Source organism: Callorhinus ursinus, unplaced genomic scaffold (assembly GCF_003265705.2).
Source record: "Callorhinus ursinus isolate GAN/ISIS: 27379988/994484 unplaced genomic scaffold, GSC_fseal_2.0 scaffold10, whole genome shotgun sequence".
In the NCBI taxonomy this organism is placed as follows: domain Eukaryota; kingdom Metazoa; phylum Chordata; class Mammalia; order Carnivora; family Otariidae; genus Callorhinus; species Callorhinus ursinus.
The window spans coordinates 71,634,633-71,653,697 of NW_027397072.1; the positions used below are offsets into that span (position 1 = coordinate 71,634,633).

Here is a 19,065-nt window from a genome sequence, read left to right on the forward strand (position 1 = left end):
TAAAATAGGAAGCAAGGTCAGCTAAGAATGACAATAAGGGAAGAGGTTTTGGGGGTTGGTGTAGAGAAAGAGAAGTGACCTCCCAGAAGGCCACAGGACGCAACATGGAGTACTGATGAGAGGGTTCATATTCCAACTCTGTCACCCATCACCCATCACCTGAGTGACCCTGGGCAAATCTATAAACTTCACTAAACCTGTTTCCTCTTATGCAAAATGAGGATCACCACTTTGTGGTAAAGATGAAGAGAGATCATATAAAAGCAATTGCTACTACTACTAAATGACTACAATTAGTACATGTAGTACATGTTGGCTGTTGACTGCTATTATAGGTTAGGCACTCAATTATGTACCAGTGAAAGATCGTGATATTTTATGTCCACTCTCTTTTCAGGAGGTTTGTCCTCACCAAGCTTCAAGTCATCCCTAAAGGAGCATTTTCTGGATTTGGGGACCTGGAGAAAATGTATGTACCTGACAATGCTGTGAGTGCCTCAACCAGGTTGTGCCTCACATCACATCCAGTGTGATGCTCTGTGCTTAGAAGCCAGAGAACCTTCTGAACCTCCTCCCATTTTCTTTCCTAATAATGGGGACTCTTTCAGAGTGTGGCTGTTGAGATGAGCATATGGTCAATCTAAGCTACCCTCACTTTTTCTTCTCTAAGGTGTTGCTCCAAAGTAACTGTGAGCCAAATTTTTAAAAACCAAAGCCAATTTTCTCTGCTGATACTCATTCTTTTTCAGGGATATTGTTTATTATTTCTGATTAATTTTTCATTAACAGCAGGGCCTAACATTTGTGTTTGAGATTCTAGAAACTTCTCTTTCCCACGCCATGCTGACAAGTGTTAATTGATATATCAACATTTAAAATCATTAGGGAAGTTTACAGCACTGAAGATTTCCTTTGAAAAGAGAAGACCCCTCTGCTAATGTAAACATTCACTCCTTACTGAACTAGTTTAATGTAGGGGTCTCCCCAAACAGGCTTTTCTCAAAATGAGGCACAGTAGTAAAAAGCAGAATAAATTCCTCCATGTTTAAAATAACCCACTCTTCCTTTGAAGGCTCTTGATCCCATCTCCCGGGTCTTAAGGGCCGGGAAAATCTGTTCTTCACCACAGTGGCCACCAGAATTTAAACACCAATAAATATAGCAACAGATAGATGGATTACACAGAAGGGAATGATTTTTTTCATTGTAAGAAGAAAGCAACCCCCCAGGCTACATGCAGGTCTCTTTTTTTAAAAGCGATTCCATTTTTCCTCTTGGTTCTTTCACCCCCATTTAAGAACACTCGCTGAAGTCTGCGGAAGCAAGAAAGAAATCCATTAATGAGGGAAACATAAAGCAGAGAGAATGGCAATGTGTCTCAGCAGTTATATCACCTGCTTAGAGGAGGGTGCTTAGAATCCTAGACTGGAGAGCTAGCTTTAATATAAACTTACTTTGTGACCTTGATTAAGTCACTGTATCTCTGGGGGCCTTGGTTTCCCCATTGGTGGGTTAAGGAAGAAGTTTTAAAAGAAGGAGATAGCTTATGTGATCTCTAATTCCTAGGTGTAAGGATCCCCAGTTGGATGAGAGCCCAATTTAAAACCTGCAGTCTTCAGGATTTACCCTCTTGAGGGTAAATTCAACACTTACAGGAATCGGGAGATGGGGCAGTCTTCGGAGCAGAGCTCACCAAGGGAAACAAGGAAGGGATAGAGTTGGAGAGCTTTCTGCTCAAGGTGTATTCCTGGACGGGTTAGCCATTGCCCTGCCTGGAATTGACATGCACTAAAACTAGACTACCCGATATGCCTTGTCCCCGAGCAGCCCTATAATTGCACAGAGATTGTTCTAAAGGCAGGAATATGAGACACCACAAATAATCCACCTTAATCAAATTCAATCCAGGGGTGCCTGGGTGGCTCAGTCGTTAAGCGTCTGCCTTCGGCTCAGGTCCTGATCGCAGGGTCGTGGGATCTAGCTCCGCCTTGGGCTCCCTGCTCCGCCGGAAGCCTGCTTCTCCCTCTCCCACTCCCTCTGCTTGTGTTCCCTCTCTCGCTGTGTCTCTCTCTGTCAAACAAATAAATAAAATCTTTAAAAAAAAAAAATTCAGTCCAGCAGGTATGACTGACTCCTCATTGGGTGTTCAGCATCAGACGGGACCTTCCAATAGTATTATAAATCCCTAAGCTGAGCTGATATAGCTGTAATCCCAGAGACAGGGCAGCTGGCTCAAAAACATCAACTTCCTCAAACACAGCTTGCCCATTTCTACTGCATGTCTTTATTAATCAGCCTATACTGACACAGCAAGATGCCTAAAATAAAATTAAAGTGATCTCATTTCTTTTGAATGCTTTGTGTGTCCTAGGGCTTCAGAAACATTGCGTAGTAGAAGGGCTGGCACCCAACTGAACTCTGAACAGACTGTACTCTTCAGTCTCTATGCTCCCCTTCATCCATCGTCTCACCTTCTACACTTGGTCAGAAATGAGTTCTCATCCCCTTTCTCATCTCCTTTCCTGATCTATCCCCTGTATTTCTGTTCTTCACCCAGTTTTTAGCCAGTTTCCTGAACTTATTAAGTATTGGCTTCCTCTTCAATATCTCTGTCTCAGTGGACCGTAAAATTCCTCCGATTCTTTCCGCGCATGTGGCCAAGTTTTCCCTCTCCTCTTCCCTGCCGTCCCCACTCTTGTGAAAGAACAGGTGCGCCCACTTCCCCTTGTCGTCTCCTTTCACACACTCCTCAGCCAGCCCTCTTGCTACCGGACCACAAATTCCCGACCACCACATAATGACTCTACAAAAGGCCCCAGTAATGAAGGAACTGCCAGATCTCATGACTTCTACTTTGTGTTCTTAGTACGTAACTTACATGCAGGTTTTGATGTCACTGACTATTCCTGCCATTCTTCCAGATACTTCTGCCTCTTTTCACTTCAATGACACCACATCCTCCTGCCCGCTCTGCTAGGCTCCCAGACTACTCCACAGACAGTTCTTTCCATCTTTCTTAGAAATCTCTCTTTTGAGGTTATAATTCTTGTTTTGAAATGGAAAGACCCCTAAACATCTATACCTAATTAAACTACAAGTACCTCAAATGTAATATATCCAGATTAGTTCATTGTCTTTATCCTTAAATTTCTCACCTTCCCATATTGCCCAGGGAATAACATTACCACCTGCCTAGACTCCCAAGCAGGAAAATTCACAATCTCCCTTGACTTTTTATCCCTTAAACCCAGGTCCCTTTCCAGTCCTATTTACTCTTTCTCAAGAATATCTCTGGAACCCAGCCCTTCTTTCACCCCCACTGCTATTAGGTTCAAAGTCTCATCAACACTTAGCCTGTTACATGAGGCTGTCATGCCAGCCCCAACCTCCCTAGCTCCCTGCTGCCAGCCCCACACGGCTCAAACTCTCTTGCAGAAGAAACTGGAGGGACTCTTACCGCCATAAGCTTCAGTCTTAAGTGCCTGGCATAAAAATCAAAGCCCTTTATATTTCTACCATAGGCACGGCATACCCCCACATTCTCACCAGGCAGGAGAAATTGCCATTTCTCAAGCATTATCATTACCAGACATCATATTTATTTAGAATGTGACGGCCAATTCTTTGGACAATGCCTGGCACAAAGAGGGATCAAAAAAAAAAGTTACAGGTGAAGTAATTAATTAATTAGCCAATTAATTAACAAAATATACTTCCACACTGGGCTATGTAGATGCTGTCCCTCTGCCTAAAACTTCACTTGAAATTGGAAAAGAAATCCTGCTAGTCCTCCAGGGTCCAGATTAAATGTTTACTCCTCTAGCCTTTCCAGAACTTTCTCAGTGTTTCTAAACCATAATCTTGTGTCCATACTATCAATAGCACATTTATCAGACTGTATTAAGAATTTGCAGTTTTTCCAGGTCCCTTAATTGTTCTTTAAGGGCAAGATTAAGTGTAACTTTTTATTAAAGTACAACACCTAGTCCTACTGTTTTTATCTCCATGCTATACCTCTAATCTGTCCACTTACCTCCTTCCCCAGCCACCGTAATCTTTCCCTAGCTAACTGCAACGGTTTTCGACTTGCGCTGCCCTATCCACCAGCATGCTCTGCCATTTACTACATGGCAACCAGAGTGATATTTTCTAAATTCCGATCTAATCATGTCACCTTCCACATCTGTCCTGCCGTATACACATACATGCCATGCCTTACCACTGCTCTCAACAAAGAAATGATATCCTCTCACAGTCTCGCCTTTGCTCGATTAGCCCTTTATCAACTCACAAAATGTACTGTGTTATCTGCCCACCATGAGCCTTGGTTGGTGCATGCTGTTCCTCCTGACTAGAACATCTTTTCCACTCTGCACTTTTAATTTAGTTGGCTCCTACCCATCCTTCAGATTCCCATGCCACTGTCATTAGCCTAGAAAAGCCCTCCCTGACCTCTCCAACTAGGGCAAAACTCCCTACTACATACACTGTCCTATCACTAGTATCTCTGTGCTGACTTTCATTTTAGCAATATATGACACTTATTTATGTGATAATTTAGTTTCTAATTCCCCTATTGAACTGTCTAAGGACATGTTTGCTTTTGTCAGGATTGAATTCTTGGTGCCTTGTACAGTAAATAACTGATAAATGCATGAATAAAAATGAATCAACAAATATAATTAGTTGGGAAAAGAAGAATATCCAGAAATAAAAATACTAAATAATATGAAGATAGTGATAAATAATGTAGGACGTGATAAGCATACGAACACTGGCTGAGAATCTACTATGATCTAGGTACTTACATAGTTCTAGTTCAAAATGTAATCCAGGACAAAAATGCACAAGATAAAAGTAAGTGATACAAACAGTGTATTTGTTCGGGCGCATTCTGTTGTGAGAAGCTAAAGAAAATAAATCTCAGATAGGCTTAAGGAAAGGCAGGAAATTTAATGGCTCATTTAACTTGATGGTCAGAGAGGACAAATGGCTTTAAAACAGCTCTATTCAGGCTCCATGTCCTTAGAACTTGGCCTCTCTCCCTCTCTCAGGTCTCCCTTACACTATGTTAGCTTCAGCCCTTCGCCCCAACCTGGTGACAAGACGCCAGCAGCAGTTCTGATTGCTCATCTCCTGGGTTCCATTCAGAAGGAAAGATTTGACCTTTTTTTTCCCCCCCTCCATCTCATAAGTGTCTTAAGATTTAGTATGATTCGATTAGATCACACAAGCATTCCTGGACCAACCACGACAACTAAGGGAAGGCAATGCTCAAAGTGGCCATGGCCTGGGTAATGGGTTCCATACTCAGAGTTGAAAACACCCACCCCAAACATGGGCTTGGCGCGTGGGAGGGAGAGCTGCTAACAAACCCTGAGGCCACTGATGGAAAAAAGGTAGAGACTAGGGGCTGGTGGCTGGTCCAACAGCTAATGTTGAAAAAGAAAATAAGTCCGGTTCTCAACCCCGAGACAGGTCTCTGTGGCTTGGGTGGTTGAGGATGTGTTTGATTCTTCCCCCTTCCTCTTGTTAGAATGATTTAAAGAATCCGGTAACTCTGCCCAACCCACGCCCGATGATCCTTCTTTCATTAACCCAGTCCCTCTGCTTCTATAAGAAGTCACAAGGGAAAGGAGTCTTTCTGGGAAAAGGAGAGGCAGTTGCTTCTTCCTTAGAAATGAAATGATCACTGTTCACAACATAGCTTTACTCAGCATCACTATCTCAAACCTCCCTACTCTTCACTGCTTTGGGAATGGCTAGGGAAAAAGGAACAATTAAACTCTCTGCAATGTGAAGTGGCTTTGCAAAGTGCACTGTAAACTGTTTACATTGTCTTTAATTACTTCAGAGCCATATGTCAGCTTGGTATAAAGTGTGAAGATTACACTGAATGGGGTAGGGGGGGAGTAGGTGACAAGGTGGTGATTTATGGTAACCAGAAAAATTATGTATGGAAATAAGTGCAATTTAAAAACACGTCTACGTGCTATTATAACACTGGAGGGGGAAGAAAAGCCAGTTTATAACAAAATATCTTTGAAAATAGGAGCATGATGAATATGTAAATGAGGCCAATCAACATCAGCTGAGATATGGTATATGCAGATGAGACGGCAATGAGCCAAAATGTGAAATAGCTCCCAAGCCATAAATATGAACCATATAAAATTCATTTGAAATATTCATGATAACATAAGGACAAAAAATATAATCAAGTGATTTATTTACATATAAAAATGAGAACACTAGTCTAACACTTCAGCCTCCACCCCCAGATCACTGGGGAAAGAAAAGTTAACTTAGCAGAGGGACTTCTAGAAGAAGAAATTTATTAAATGAGAACTGGTGCAAGCACACTAAAAATGTTGAGGATCCTTCGACTTCTCAGTTCTTTGGGCTCAAACACACATAAAAAGGAAACAGATCAGATAACCAAGACTATAATGCTAGAAATTTGGGCTCCAATCTGCTTTGCCTCCCTGAGCACCTCCTTGTTAGATAATGTAAGTCTATTCCTACCCCAAATTTCTGTGTTTCTGATTTAATAGGCAAATGAGCCTTGAGTCCCACTTAGTGAAATAAAGCAAGAGGTAGGCAGGCTGATGATGTGCCAGGCTCCTGGTTAACAACTGGAGGCCAGTGTTGGAGCAATTAGAGCCTGAATGGGAAGAGGGGATATGAATTGCTGGTCATGAGAAGATAATGAAATTCAGTGGTTCTCATCTCAGATTGTACTTTAGAATCCCCCAGGGAGCTCTTAAAATAATCCACAGGCCTATCATTTCCAGGGATTTTTTTTCATTTGTCTAGGGTGGGGCCAGGCAGTGATCATTTTTTTAATGCTCTCTTGCTGATTCTAATGTACATCCACGGTTGAAGGCCCTGAGGTGGATGATATTTAAGTCTGATTCCAGTTTGTAAAGAACATAAACAAACGTATTTAGTATGTCTCCATGGTGTGGCGGGAGGACAGAGGAGGGTGGTAGAGATAAGATCAAAGCAGCAGCTGGGGTGAGGTCATAGAGTACCTTAGAGGTTATGGGGACAAGTTTGGGTGTCATAGTTAATCATGGGAATTAAATGGGTTATTTTGAACAACCAAGTGAATGACTGGATTGTATTTGTTAAGTATCATTCACATACAGACTTTCATTAAGGATTTTTGTCTCTGTTTGTAGAGCTATTAGTCTAGACAACCCTAGGTATTGGTCGGGCTGTGGAGCAAATGGAACTCTCATACATATCTGGTTAAGAATGCAAGATGGTACAACCTGTTCGGAAGAGAGTTTGACAGTTTCTTTAATGTTATTTCCCCAAGAGAAATGAAAACATATGTCCACCCAAAGACTTGCTGGAGAATGTTCCTAACAGATTTATTCATAATAGCTCAAAACTGAGAACAACCCCAGACTCGTCACCAGGTCAGGGGGTAAACAAACTGTGTTTTACCCATGTGACAGAATACTACTCCAAAATAAAAAGCAATCAACTGCTAATACAACAACATGGATGAATCTCAAAAGCATTATACCAAGTAAAAAAAAAAAAAAAAAAAAGAAAGCCAGACCCAAAAGTATATATACCATATGATTCTATTTATATGAAACTCTAAAAGAGAAAATCTACTGTGGTGCCAGAAACCAGATCAGTAGTTGCCCAGGGCCAAGAGTGATAGTAGAGATTGTTTGGGAAGGGGAACAAGGAACTTTTTAGGCTGGTAGAGAAGTTCTGTATCTTGATTGCAGTGCTGTTACAAAATATATCCATTTATAAAAACTTGAACAGTTAAAATGAGTGCATATTATTATTTGTCAAAATTATACTTCAATAAAGTTGACTTTTAAAAAACAATCATTTAGTACCTATTTGGGGCCCGTTTTAAATACCACATCTCTGTTAATCTGCACTTTACAGACAGGGATACTAACATTCAGCAAGGTTAAGCAACTAAACAGCATCAGAAGGTCCTTCAGTGGTAAAGCTAGGATTTGAACCCAAGAGAGTCTGGTCCTTTCTGCTACATAAGGCTTCCTTTTTGGTGGCTTCTACCATTTTCCAGAATTATTCAACTAAAATTGAAAGAGTGACCAAGGGAAACATTATGGCTGTGAAAGCTTCCTTTGCTGTCATTTATGATTAGAAGAGAGAATTTGTATACCTAAGCACTTGGAACTTCCGTAAACCAGAACCCAGAGTCATTTTCTAAAGGGACACTCATAGAAGGGGACAAACCTCTTCTTGCAGCATTTTTTGCCTTCAACTTCCTGTGTGCCAACCCATTTCTAGGTAGAGCTCTTTCTGAGACTGGCTTAAGTCCAAGGGTTTACAAACTGAGCTGCCTGTTAAGTTGCAAATTAACTTAGTCAGCCCTTGGGAAATGTAAGATTAAGCCAATTAAGTTGTCATTATTGACCCAGGTCAAACATGAGTTAGTGTCTAGAAGGTGAAAGTCCTTGTCTCATTTCCTGTTCTCCATAAATATTCTGAAAATAAGTATTTTTGTTATATTTATTGCTTCAACCAAGAAATACAAGAAGCTGTTTTCTTGTCACATTTTGGGTTCATGTGGTTTTAGTAATCCCATTAAGTCTCCTTATTTCAACAGTTTCTAGGTGGGTCCTTAAAATAAACTCTGTAACATCTAATGGCTGTCCAGCTCAGAAAGAAAATAACTTATTTGCATCATATTTATATGCTTAGGTTTTTGCCTGTTTTGGATTTGCTTTGATTTCTTTATGTGTTGGGGGGACAGGAGAGGGGAAATGTAATAGGGGAAACAGAGTTCCTGAGATGTGGTGATTTTATGGATTCCCTCAACATGGTATTCATTTAACTCTCCACATCTCAGTCCCTGAGGCTTTATTCATAAAGATAGTGTAGGGTTTCCTTGCTGGAAGGGATTACTGGAAGAACATAGGTGAAAACCCCACTGTCTTAGTCTGTTTGGGCTGCTATAATAAAATATGACTGGATGGCTTAAATAACATTTATATCTCACAGTTCTGGAGGCTAGAAATCCAGGATCAGAGTGCCAACATGGGCAGTTCTAGTGAGAACCCACTTCTTGGCTTATAGACAACTGCCTTCTCCCTGTATCCACGCATGGCCAAGACAGAGTGCTGGTCTCTTTATCCCATTGTATGGGCACCAACCCCATCATAAGAGCTCCACTCCCAAGACTTTATGCAATTACTTCCCAGAGTCCCCACTTCCAAGTACCACCACACTGGGGATTAGGACTTCAACATATAAATTTGAGTTGGGGATACAGAGAGAAAGACACAAACATTTAGTCCACAGTACGCATTGTAAACTAGCAAGCTTATAGTAATAAAGATGTGTATTATAGATGCTCACTTGCTTGGGAAATCACAGATATGCTGTCATTTACATATTCCACCTCTGAGATCCTCCACCCACTTGACACTCCAAGGCATTCATGGTCCTGGTGACCTCTGCTTGGCACCTTTCATGCAGCAGCAAAGATTTCCAGGTAGCAAGACTTGACAGAGGTTACTAAAACAAGGCTTTTCTGGCTTGCCGTCAAATACAATTTTCTTCTATTTCCTAATCAACAGCCAAGCAATATCATCTTCTCTATCTTTTAAGACTTCTGCTTCAGCCATGTTTGCCCTTCTGACCTTTCTTGACAAGGCAAGTTGTGGGAGGGAGTTGTGGGAGGGACTTTCAAATGTGTTATGTTTGTCAGTGCTCACAGATATACCAGAAAATAAACAGGGCTTTTTTTATCTCTCTGCCAGTAACTCAATGTTTGTGTCTACTCAGAGAAGATACAATTAAGGCAGCATAACACTCAAGTTAAAAACAGCCTCATGGCTCTGCCTTGGTGACTCCTGCTAGGTTGTTTTTTTTTTTTAATAGAATGGTATTAAAATAAAAAGATGGGATCTAAATGCAAGCTCCAGTCGATGCACAAACTACTTATTTTTATTTCCTCATTTAGCCCATGCCCATCACAACCACATCCATCTGGACTGTTTATGACTTAATAAGATGCTTTAAACAGTAAAAGACTCAAATAGGATATGGACCCACTTGCCTGCCCACCCCCCAACAAATAAACTACCTGAATCTTACACTTCATAAACCTCTCCTGTGGTGCTCGGCTCCACCCTGGCCAGCCTACATGGAAATCAAATGATCAGAGATGTGTTTTTATAGTTCAGACCATTCCAGAAGTTAAACAGGCAGAGAGGCAGAGAGGAAAAGCATTAAGAGGGATAAATGCCAGAGGAGCCTAAATGAATAAAGTAGAAGTTAACCACCCCAGTGGGTCTGAGATTCTGAGAGAGTCTGGGCAGAGAGATAGCAATTGTTGATGTCAAGTGTTTTATAAACATGTAATTTGCACTTGGATGCGAGCGTGCTTTGAAAAGTTAAAAGTGCGTACAAATGTAAGGTACGAATAATAGAGACCATTTGCTCTGCTTCCCATTCATGGTATCTCAGCTCAGCTACACAATGACTTTCTTTCTTCTCATATTCTTTCAAAACACCAAGCACAGGGCTGGGCACAACTGAAAGACTCTAGCTCTTGAATTCTTTCCCAGCCTTTGAGAACATTTTTCCCCAAATAGGGTCTCAGTCTTTTTTTTAATCCTTTTTTCTTTATTCTTCTTTCCCAGTAAAAATAAGGGCATCTGAAAAAAAGTAGTGCCATTGAAATTTAAAGAGTTAATGGATTGGAACTTCCAACACAATTTGCCTTTTTAAAAAAGACATGAAGTGGCTAATACCTATTTCAGAGGACTAAATTGCTAATGGTGAGATTTTAATCAATGTGGCACATGTGCTTAGGGAGATTTGCTTTAGTACGTGAAAAAATCCTATCTAGATTGGTTTACTTATTTGGACTGCAAGGACCCATGTGTACATGAACTGAAATTTGAAGGAAGGATGAGCTTCCTGTAATCGAATTGACATTAATGCTTTCAGGACTCCATCTACTGAGGATGGGCTCCCTCCCTCACTCACTGACCAGAAGGAGAACCCAAGCTGTTTTTTTTTTTTTCCTTCAGTGAATATTAAAAATTGAGGTGCCAATCTTCATGTATTTGTTACAAGTGTGCCCTTTTATACCTTCCTTTATATTGTTTTCCCTATTCCCTCTCATATGTACATATAACTTCACAGTCCAACCGAGTAAGACACTTTTAAGATAGGACTTTTCATTTAGTAAAGTAGACATTTGCTTTGGGGAACAGGATGGTGGCTTATTGTAGCACCAAGTTCTAGATGAAAAAAATCCTGGATAGAGAATAAGTTCCACACTAACTTCAAGGAAATGAAGCCAAATCAGGGATCAGTGTTTGGGCCTTTTTAAAGGGAAGAGATTTATAGACTTCAGTCAAGTACTCAAGACAAGTGCAGGCTGATGGATGACACCAGCTAATCCATCAAGTGATTTATCAGGGTTCACAGAGTAAATGATTGTGAATTCCATCACTCCCTGAACACCAGTGAGGATGAGGCTTGTAGAGAATAATGAGCTTCCTCAAGCCAGGGACACCTCCATCTGACTAGTCTGTGCACTGTTGTGTTTATTCTGTCCTATTTGAGAGCAACTCTGAGAAAGACCAAGCAAACTCAGAGAAGCATAATCCATCCATCAGCCAACAATTCCACAAATTCTTCTTGAACCACAGTATATGTGTTAATTACATGAGGGAGTGATTTGATGAAGCTTATGTGCCAGGCACTATTAGATGTTCTGGGCAATCAAGATGAAGATATACAGTACCTGCTCTCAAGGAGTTCCCATAGTGATCAACAACAATAATAGCTGTCACTTGTTGAGTGATTATTTTGCCATAAACTGAGATAAGGCACTTTACACGCATTAGCTTAATTATCATCCCAGTTTTACAGTGAGGAGGTTGAAGCCAAGAAGGGTATGTGACTTGCCCAGCCTCACATATCTAACAAGTGATAGAGCTGGGACTTGAACCCAGGCATTCTGACTCCAATGCTCACACAGTAATCTATTATTCTATAACATCTATGAATACAACAAGGGTATTCCAGATTATATATGATACAGGAGAATGATAATCTTTCTAATGGAAAAGAGGAGGACACACACAAATTCACAGAGTTCTCATTTATTTTAATTGTGGTAGTAGCAGTAGTTTGAATATCTTTACATTTGTTACCTATTTTATAATTTCAAAATACCTCATATACATACAGCTCACTTAATCTCCCACACCAACTCTTCAGTGGCAACAGGGGCAAATATCTGTGCCCACCTCAGAGGGGAGAAAATGAAGTTAAGAGAAGTTTGGAGACTGGCCTAAGGTCAACAGCTATTAAGTCATGGAGGTGGGATTCTTCCCACTTCACATTCTCTGCACTTTATCCATTTAATACTTTGTTTTTGCAATGCTGCCTCTCCTTTATTAAAGAGAAATTATATCTTAAGAGTCTTATGGTCACTTCAGTACAGGATAGTAAAAGTGTCCAAGTCACAAGAAAAAAGTAACCCTTATATTTCTGCCAAATACATACCTTCATATGCAGGTGTTTCTGCTCAGCGTTCCCATACTTCCCACTCAGTCCTGAGCACTTGGCAGTAGTAAAGAAGGATGCCCTAGAAGTGGACAGATATCTGATCCAAATAGTGAAAATCCAAGTGCAAAACTGACCTTTTCCATGCCAAAGAATCAATGCACCAATTGGGTGTGTTATTAAAAATTGGCCCAAGCTATCTCATCAAAACATTATTTTTGATGGAAAATTTTTTAAGTCAGCTCCACTTATAGACTTGTTTTCTTCCTGTTTTTGCCTACTTCTCTCTGCTTCTCCTTAGAATCAACATTCTAGTAACATATAGACTCAACCAGAAATTCTCAGCTAAGGTATAGGATTTCATCTCTGCAAGAGAGGATTTTTCTTTAACTAAATGCAATGCACATTTTATGAGCCCCTGCTAAGTATCTCCTACACCATAGCATCTGAGATCTTAATGTGCACAAATCCCTTGGAGATCTAATATGGAGAGTCTGACTAAAGTGGTCTGGGTAGAACCAGAGATTCTACAGTGCTACCCAGCTCCCAGGTAAGGCCAACGCTGCTGGTCCATGTTCCATATGGAATAACAAGATATAAAAAATACTAGTTCTGTGTAAGGCACTGTATGGTGGAGAATCCAAGAGAAATGGGCCACAGTACCTGCTCTAGTGTAATTGTTAATAAAATACACAGGACACAATTAGAGAAAAGCACAGAACAAAACACCTAAACACATGCTCCATTGCTTTAACCAAAAGATAGATAATGGGACAAAGTTTTCTTACTCTGTCATTGTCAGATCACATTTAACAGGTAAAATAGTACTCAGTTTTTTAGTTTAGTCAATTATCAAAGTATTATCTCAATTTCTGAAAGCCCCTTTGTTGGTGCTCTGCAAACACAGCTAGACACTGAAAAATACAATTCTCACACAACTATTTCAGGAACAAACCCACCGTATGCTTCACCTAGGCAAACTGAGCCTAGGAGCACTCCTTCTTGTGACAGGAAATTTGCATCACAGGCAAAAAGTAGGGAACTAAATATAAACATTTATGTCCTGGCAGTATCAGTTGGGCAAAAGTCAGAGGGGAAAAAGCAGGTCAAGGTAGCACCTAAGTTTTCACGCAGAAGAAACACAGCTGAGTTGTGAGTGGGGTGGGTTGGGGGAAGTGAGTTGGAAGAAAACAGTGAGAATGCTGGAAGGAAACAAAGAAGGCTTCTTTTCTCCTTTTCCTCTCCAGCCAAGACGCAGAAACATTCCTGGTACAACCAAGGGGCTCATAGGAAACCTAGAGTAGAATGAATGCTATGCTGGTCTGCATGAGTTCCAAGGGAGGAATGCCGCAGAGCTAATCACTGGACTGAGATTGCCATTTAATGCCCTTCCTCTACAAGCCATTCATCAAGTTTATAGCAGCAACAAGAGTTCATTACCATGTTCCTGTTTTGCACATTCTTGAACAAGGTTATGCCTCCAATTTTAAGTGTGGTGTATAAAAGAAATGAGGGAAGGTGGGAGGGTGAGAGGCTTCCTGGAGGGAACAGTAATAAACAGAATAGGTGCTCCTCACCAACTGGAAATGAGAATCTCCCCCACCTGCTTATGACTTTGTATAATCAGAAAGAACAACACATCACAAACTCTCAGCTTCGTTCCTACTAGCTTTCCTAAGCTCCTTTTATCAATCTATCCATCCATTCTTCTTTCAATCTTCCATAGGAGGACCTAAAGAAAAGATCAGATTTCGTTCTAACCTCAAGAAGTTTGTGATGTAGGGTTACAGAAATAAGAGGAATTCATGTGCAATAGAGGAAACAAACCAGGAGATAAGTTGCCTCTAAATGTTGCTGTCCAGACCCTGGGTGCTGAAAGCAGTTCAAATTGGTGGGAGTTAGACCAGTGTAGAGCAGAAAAGAAGCTTTTATGGAGACAGTAGGATTTCCATAATCAAAGGGGAGAGGGGAAAATGTTCTGAATGGCAGATATGAATGAAACAGATTCAAAGTCATACTGGGGATCTGAGGTCTCCCTAAAGAGGTCTGCAGGCTTCCGCAGTCCTTGTCCTCTGATCACATTATATACAATGGGCTCCTACTGAGCTCTGAAAGTTCCAATAGGAGAAGAAAAGAAGCTCCATGCACTGGGATAACTTCACCTGAATTCACCAGGATATTGACTTCTTTGATGTCCCATCCATGATCCTGTACACAAGATGCCAGGTGCTTGTCTATCAATGCCCTAATAGTGTAATGGTCTGTGTACAATAGACAAACTCAAATTACATTTTTTAAAACTGCTTAGTGTCACTGATTTGGAGGAGCCATTGTTAAGGAGGTCAGCTTTCCACAGAGTAGATGTCCCTAAGGCTGGGCTTATGTGAAACCAAAGGAAATGGGAGATTTATACATATCCTCTTATCTGACCCCAATTACATAGTCAAATTAAGACATATGCAAATTTCACTTCAGGGCCTTAATTGTCCAATTTCTCCATTTTCATAGATTGCATTCATGGAGTAAATAATAAATATATAGTGCTACTATATCCCAGTCAGAAGGACAGGTAGAATTGGCAAACCACACATGGGATAATATGGTATAACCCTATCTCCTAGCTCCAAGTAATTCTCCTTTCACAGAACAAAGTAAAATTCTTCAATGCTCTCCTGAACTTGGGCAGGAATGAAGTCAGAAAGGAAAATATTCTGCTCCTACCCAAAGAACAATAGCGTTTTCCTGATCTTGTCTGGGAAAAGTCAAGCAAATGCTCACTTTCTCAAGTCAAATTTTCCTCTATTATAGGAAGATGAGGTTTGGTATGCCTTTTTAAATGCTCTGAGATCTGATATATTCTGCCATTTTTCATAAAATGTTGTCTATGTCAGGGTAAGAAACAAGCTATGTCTGGTCAATGAGTCTATGGGTGATACAACACAACAGTGGGTCTCTGCTTCTTGGTAATCTTCTACTTAAACAACGCAAATGGCAGGATTTAACTAAACTAAATATGCCCCTTCCTCAGTATCTCCATGTTTTTGGTACTAACCTGTTCCAGCTCCTCTCCCTGGAGTCCAGGGATGACCAACATTAAAGACCCATTTGGTTCTTTACAGTTTAATATGCCACATTTAAAGCCATAAGAAAAAGGAAATTGCCATTCCAATGTTCACTACTATATGATTAAAAGCAAAAACTATATCCTTTGAAAGGCTTCAAAAGATACAGTAACAAACACATATGTGAGTTTTGTGGCCATCCTATATAGAGGAAAAAATGATGTTGATGGCAAAGAATTTTTCAGCTCTTTATCAAGAGCACTGATAAATTTTGACTCCCTCTTTGTCAAAGTGCCCCTAGCCTTTTTGAGATTTACCACACTGCTCTGATAATCCTATTTTGGGTTTCAGTGTTCTCAGCTCTTGTTCTATCATTCCTTCTTTGGTATTCAAAAATCTCCTCATCTCCCTATTGACACCCTAATCTGGCCTGATTCTCAATGTAAATAATTCTTAAACACAGAGGTAAATGATCACCTTTAAGTCACAGGTTAAATGTCCCAGAATCAGGCCACTGGGCAAAATTTGAGAAGGTAAAGTTTCAAAAGCACCAGCTCTAGAGTCTACAGTATAAAATATGCTTGCCTTGCTAATGTCCCTGGAAATATTTCCAAAACCAATTGCTATGATATGGTGGGAAAGTGATTAATGTGCCTTAGGCCACTATCATTGCACCATTTCTCCAGCATGTTTTCTTCCTCTTCACTTCTTAAAAATGTCCCATGATTAGACAGGAAGAAAGCTCCCTTTTAGGTTGAGAAAGTCTACCCCCTTCCCTTCAAGCAAAGGTTAATCTCAAGGAAAAATACATTCCGTAGTCTAGAACTCCTCAGACCAGATTCTCTTTCAATTCTAGATTTTTTTTTCATTTTTTTAAACTTTATTATGTTATATCAATCACCATATATTACATCATTAGGTTTTGATGCAGTGTTCCATGACTCATTGTTTGCGTATAACACCCAGTGCTCCATGCAGTACGTGCCCTCTTTAATACCCGTCACCAGGCTAACCCATCCCCCCACCCCCCTCCCCTCTAGAACCCTCAGTTTGTTTCTCAGAGTCCATAGTCTCTCATGGTTCGTCTCCCCCTCCGATTTCCCCTCCCCTTCATTTTTCCCTTCCTGCTATCTTCTTCTTTTTTTTTTTTTTTAACATATAATGTATGATTTGTTTCAGAGGTACAGGTCTGTGATTCAACAGTCTTGCACAATTCACAGCGCTCACCATAGCACATCTTTCTCAGCATTTTGGGTCTTCTTTAGAATAATTGAGAAATTTAAAAAATAAAATAAAACCCTCTAAGGCCATCAATCCAAGATAATATGAGGAATGAAATAGTTTTTCATGAAGCTTGGACCTCTTTTAAAAGACATGCACATCTCTAGAAAGGAGACAGGATCTCTGTTCTGCCCATCCTAATTACAATTTCCATTTTCCAGTGTAACAGGATTTCTGCATGGCAGGAGGAGCTCCCTGACATGTCACCTTCAGAAGGTGGACTAAGCAAAAAGGCATGCTGTCTCTTCAGAAACAGCAAAGGCGTGCTCACTGTAGCATGTAAACATTTTATACTGAGTGAATTTCATTTCTATCCATACTCATCACAAATGAGCATCACCAAAATGCTCAAATACATATTCATGGTGTGCCTTTCAAAAGCATTGTATGGAAAAAAATCAGAGCTAAGCATGAGGCACAGATCTGTTTCATTTAATTAGAGTTTCAGAGAAGCCTAAATAAAAATGTCTATATCTCCTTAAGCGTTCTGTTTTTACATGAGTATAGCTGTCTTGCATTGTCAGTGGTTTGAATTGAAAATGATTCCAAATGCAACACCTTTAAACCCTGAGTGTTTGACTCAGGTAATATTATCACAGACAATGAAAGAAACCATTTTGCCCATTCCTCTTCTGAATTTTATACCAGTATCCACTTTTCCTTTATAGTAAATCAGGGTGAGAGATTATTCCCTCTGTCTCAGTGGCAGAACCCTAACTTAATGCCATGTTAGGAAAACGTCATTGCTCTCAGCACATCCCCTGAGTGTGTTCACTCCTTATTTTGATTTGCAACTTTTTACTTTCACATCTTCTCACCTCCAAAGACCCTCCCTGACAGCCAGGCTAGGCTCCTCAGGTCCCGGTTCCATGCTACTCCCTTCCCTACATTCCCGTTTCTACTGTTGTCCAGTCTTCAGTGTTATCACTGCTCTCTCCATATTTATGTAACCAGGTAGTGTCCACTCCTTCTGTCAGCATTTATTTACTGAGCACCTACAGTGTGCTGACCCTGGAAAGACAATATTGGCCAAACAGACAAAGATCCTTGCCTTTGAGGAGTTCAGATTCTTGGAGCAGGAGATAGACAAGGGACAATAAACTTCTTAAAAATCATGTAACTAGGTGAAGGGGATTAAGGAGTGCACTTAATATGATGAGCCCTGGGTGATATACGGAATTATTGTATTGCTATATTATATACCTGAAACTAATATTACACTGTGTCTTAACTAACTGGACTTTAAAACTTTTTAAATATCAAGTTACTTACATAGAGAGTAAGATAAATTCTGAGAGATGGCAGGGGAGAAAAATTACAGCAGGGTAAGGAGGATCAGGAGGGCCTCTTCTAAGACTTACTGCCCTGGTCTGAGGTACAGCAGTCTACAAGATACTCAACTTCCATATTGGTTTTAGCATAATATAATATCTTTATGGTCACCTTTGCAACACTTCTCTGGGCTTATTCCTAAAATAAACCTAACTGCAACTGAATAGGAAAAACAAAGTTGGCAACAACTGTTTCTCAAGTAGCTTCTCAAATGCGACATATATTGTTTCAAAGGCTCTGTGTACTTACATACTGTCTGCCTTCTTTTGGCAACCTATACAATCACTCATGCTGTGTAACCAGGAATGCTGTCCATGATGGAAATGGTTTCGTTTTTGTTTTGAGTAATTAAGATAGAAATTTTTATGGTTATAAAAGTATAATGCAGGCTTGCTATTGGAAAAAAAAAAACCATTAGACAATGCAGAAAGTTAAAAAGAACAATGATTTTACATATTTCTACAATGATATACCCACTGTTAACATTTTGGTGGACAGCCTTCCATAATTTTTTCTCTGCTGACATGCATTTTTTAAAAATTAAAATGAGATGGGACGGCTGGGTGGTTCAGTCAGTTAAGTGCCTGCCTTCGGCTCAGGTCATGACCCCAGCATCCTGGAATCAAGCCCCATATCGGGCTCCCTGCTCATTGGGGAGACTGCTTCTCCCTCTGCCTGCCTCTTTCTCTCTCTCTCTGACAAATAAATAAAATCTTAAAATAAAATTAAAATGAGATATTACACAAGCTCTTTTGTAACCTACTTTTTTATATATAACTGTATGCTGACAAAGGGTTTCAGAAGATACTGATGGTTGATATGCTGTCTTTATCAATGGATGTTAACTATCATTAGA

The 19,065-nt window shown here is 40.2% G+C and overlaps 1 protein-coding gene across 9 annotated transcripts in view; it reads left to right on the forward strand.

The window, feature by feature from the left end:
* Positions 1–19,065, forward strand: part of FSHR (follicle stimulating hormone receptor) — a 167,438-nt gene that overhangs the window by 74,919 nt on the left and 73,454 nt on the right. For all 9 annotated transcript variants that reach the window (XM_073896872.1, XM_025868743.2, XM_073896874.1 and 6 more), the window contains exon 2: positions 398–469. In XM_073896872.1, coding sequence (XP_073752973.1) covers positions 398–469 — 72 coding nt within the window. The remainder of the gene's footprint in view (positions 1–397; positions 470–19,065) is intronic.